The sequence below is a fragment of the Vollenhovia emeryi genome, unplaced genomic scaffold, assembly GCF_000949405.1.
Source record: "Vollenhovia emeryi isolate VEMERY1.0 unplaced genomic scaffold, V.emery_V1.0 DF945390.1, whole genome shotgun sequence".
In the NCBI taxonomy this organism is placed as follows: Eukaryota; Metazoa; Arthropoda; class Insecta; order Hymenoptera; family Formicidae; genus Vollenhovia; species Vollenhovia emeryi.
In genome coordinates, this window is record NW_011960976.1 from 1 (window position 1) to 2,195 (window position 2,195).

General features: G+C 47.7%; 1 protein-coding gene across 1 annotated transcript; it reads right to left on the reverse strand.

The window, feature by feature from the left end:
* Positions 1–683: 683 nt before the first annotated feature.
* Positions 684–2,123, reverse strand: LOC105561346. Its single transcript, XM_012011241.1, has one exon. It carries the CDS (start codon positions 2,121–2,123, stop codon positions 684–686), a length of 1,440 nt encoding a protein of 479 aa, XP_011866631.1.
* Between the last annotated feature and the right edge of the window lie 72 nt (positions 2,124–2,195).

Genomic DNA, 2,195 nt, shown 5'->3' on the forward strand with positions numbered 1-2,195 from the left:
CCCCCCTTTTCGGAGAATAGACGCCTGCTCTTTCCGAATTGGCGGACAAATTCGAAATAATGTGAGAGCGTTTACCAATAACGGCGAGTTTGACTGCGAAAACATCTCATGGTCGAAACTGTTTAGATCGCGAGGTTTATTTGGGAGACTAACGACATTCCACTGTCTCGATAGCTTTCTCTTTGCAAATACATAACGCTTGAGAACAGAGAATTACTGTTTGAATCCGGAACATGCCGCCCGTCTCGAATGTTCTGCATTCGATAAATGCTAATATGGTAGATTAGTGCGTACAAGCAGAGTACGCGGCGTAGATACATTCGTGGTAATAATTACAATAGATTTACAATAGGCCGGTCGTCGGTACGCGGTAACCATGGTCATCGTTGAAAGAATTATTTGTCACCGCCCGCCATGGCAGACTGTTCTTGATCGAGATTGATGTCGACCGGAAGAAAACAGATTTTCGTAATCGGGCGCTTGTATTCGGAATCGGCGGTTTTGACGGTAACAACGCGAGTCAGATTATCGCTGCCTGGATGGCATTGTACAATTCGCCCAAGCTTCCAACGACTTGGGGGCGCCAAGGGATCGCGGATCAAGACCATGCGACCTTGGGTAGCTAAATTTTGAACGGATCGCCATTTCGGGCGTTGTTGCAAGGTGTGGAGATACGTATCCTTTCACGCCTTCCAGACGCGTTCGCTAATTTGTTGAACGAGTTGCCATCGAGACAATCGATGCTCCGCTAATTCGAGGACGCTTGGTTCTGGAGCGGCGATTAAGGTGGAGCCGATCAGAAAATGACCCGGGGTTAGCGCGCAATAATCATCGATCGAATCGGTGACAGAGGCAATCGGTCGGGAATTGAGGAACAATTCGATTCGACACAACAGCGTACTTAATTCTTCAAATGTAAGCGTGTGAGTGCCGATCGAACGTTTAAGGTGGTGCTTGACACTGCGGACTGCAGCCTCCCAAAGACTGCCGAAATGAGGTGCCGCTGGAGGTAAAAAGTGCCAGGACACGCTCTCGGTAGCTAAATAATTTTGAAATTCAGGGTTTCGCGTGGCGGCTTGGAAGGATGCAGTCATTTCTTTATCAGCGCCTTGAAACGTGGTACCGTTGTCGGAATACATTGAAGTCGGAGTTCCGCGGCGCGCGAGAAAGCGTTGGTACGCAGCTAAAAATGACGCCGTTGAATAATCGGAAACTAATTCTAAGTGTAAGGCTTTGGTGGTCATACAAATGAATACCGCGATATATGCTTTTTGTGATTTATGGCCACGGCCTTTGGCTAGGCGAACAAGCAACGGACCCGCGTAATCGACACCGGTATGAACGAAGGCTCGTGAATTTGGATTGACACGAAAGTCGGGAAGTTCGCCCATAAATTGCTCGGGAATGCGAGCGTTGTGTCGCGTGCAAGTAATACAACGATAGAGCACGGAACGCACCGTAGCTCTGGCGCGGAGCAGCCAGTAATTTTGTCGTAAAATTGCAAGCGTAAGCTGAGGACCAGCGTGAAGTGCGTGAACATGAGTATGAGTGATTAATGTATTTACTAAAGGATGTGATTTTAAAATGATTGGATGTTTTGTGTCCTCGGGAAGGCGTGACTTGCCTAACCGTCCTTGGACACGGATTAATCCGTTGGAATCTAAATAGGGAGAGAGCGACGCCAACGGGCTGGATTTAGGCACGACTTGGTTTTTGTAAAGACTTGCGAGCTCTGTGGCAAACAGCTGAGTTTGAATCTGTTTGATCCAAAATGTTTTGGCAATTTGTATCTCGTGAGGATGGAGGGCATATACATTTCGCTTGGTAGCAATGTGAGTATTGTTCGTTTTCTCACGCTTAGATTTCAAGTTTTGAATGTATCGGAAGATATAGGCGGTAACTCGAAGTAATTTAGTCCATGAAGATAATCGAGACTGTAGATCCCATGAACTTGATGCACAAGTCGCGCATAGAGTGATTGAAGCGCGTCGCTCGGTATCAACGTCTTTCGGTAGCACTGGAGTTTCGAAATTCGGTAACTCTGACCATTTATCGTCGTTAGCTTGCAACCACGGAGGGCCGATCCACCATAGAGTGTGATCGCGGAGGTTGTCGGGATCCATTCCACGGGATGCGCAATCGGCAGGATTATCGTGGGTAGGAACGTGGTTCCATTTTCCTTCGGGAAGTAACAG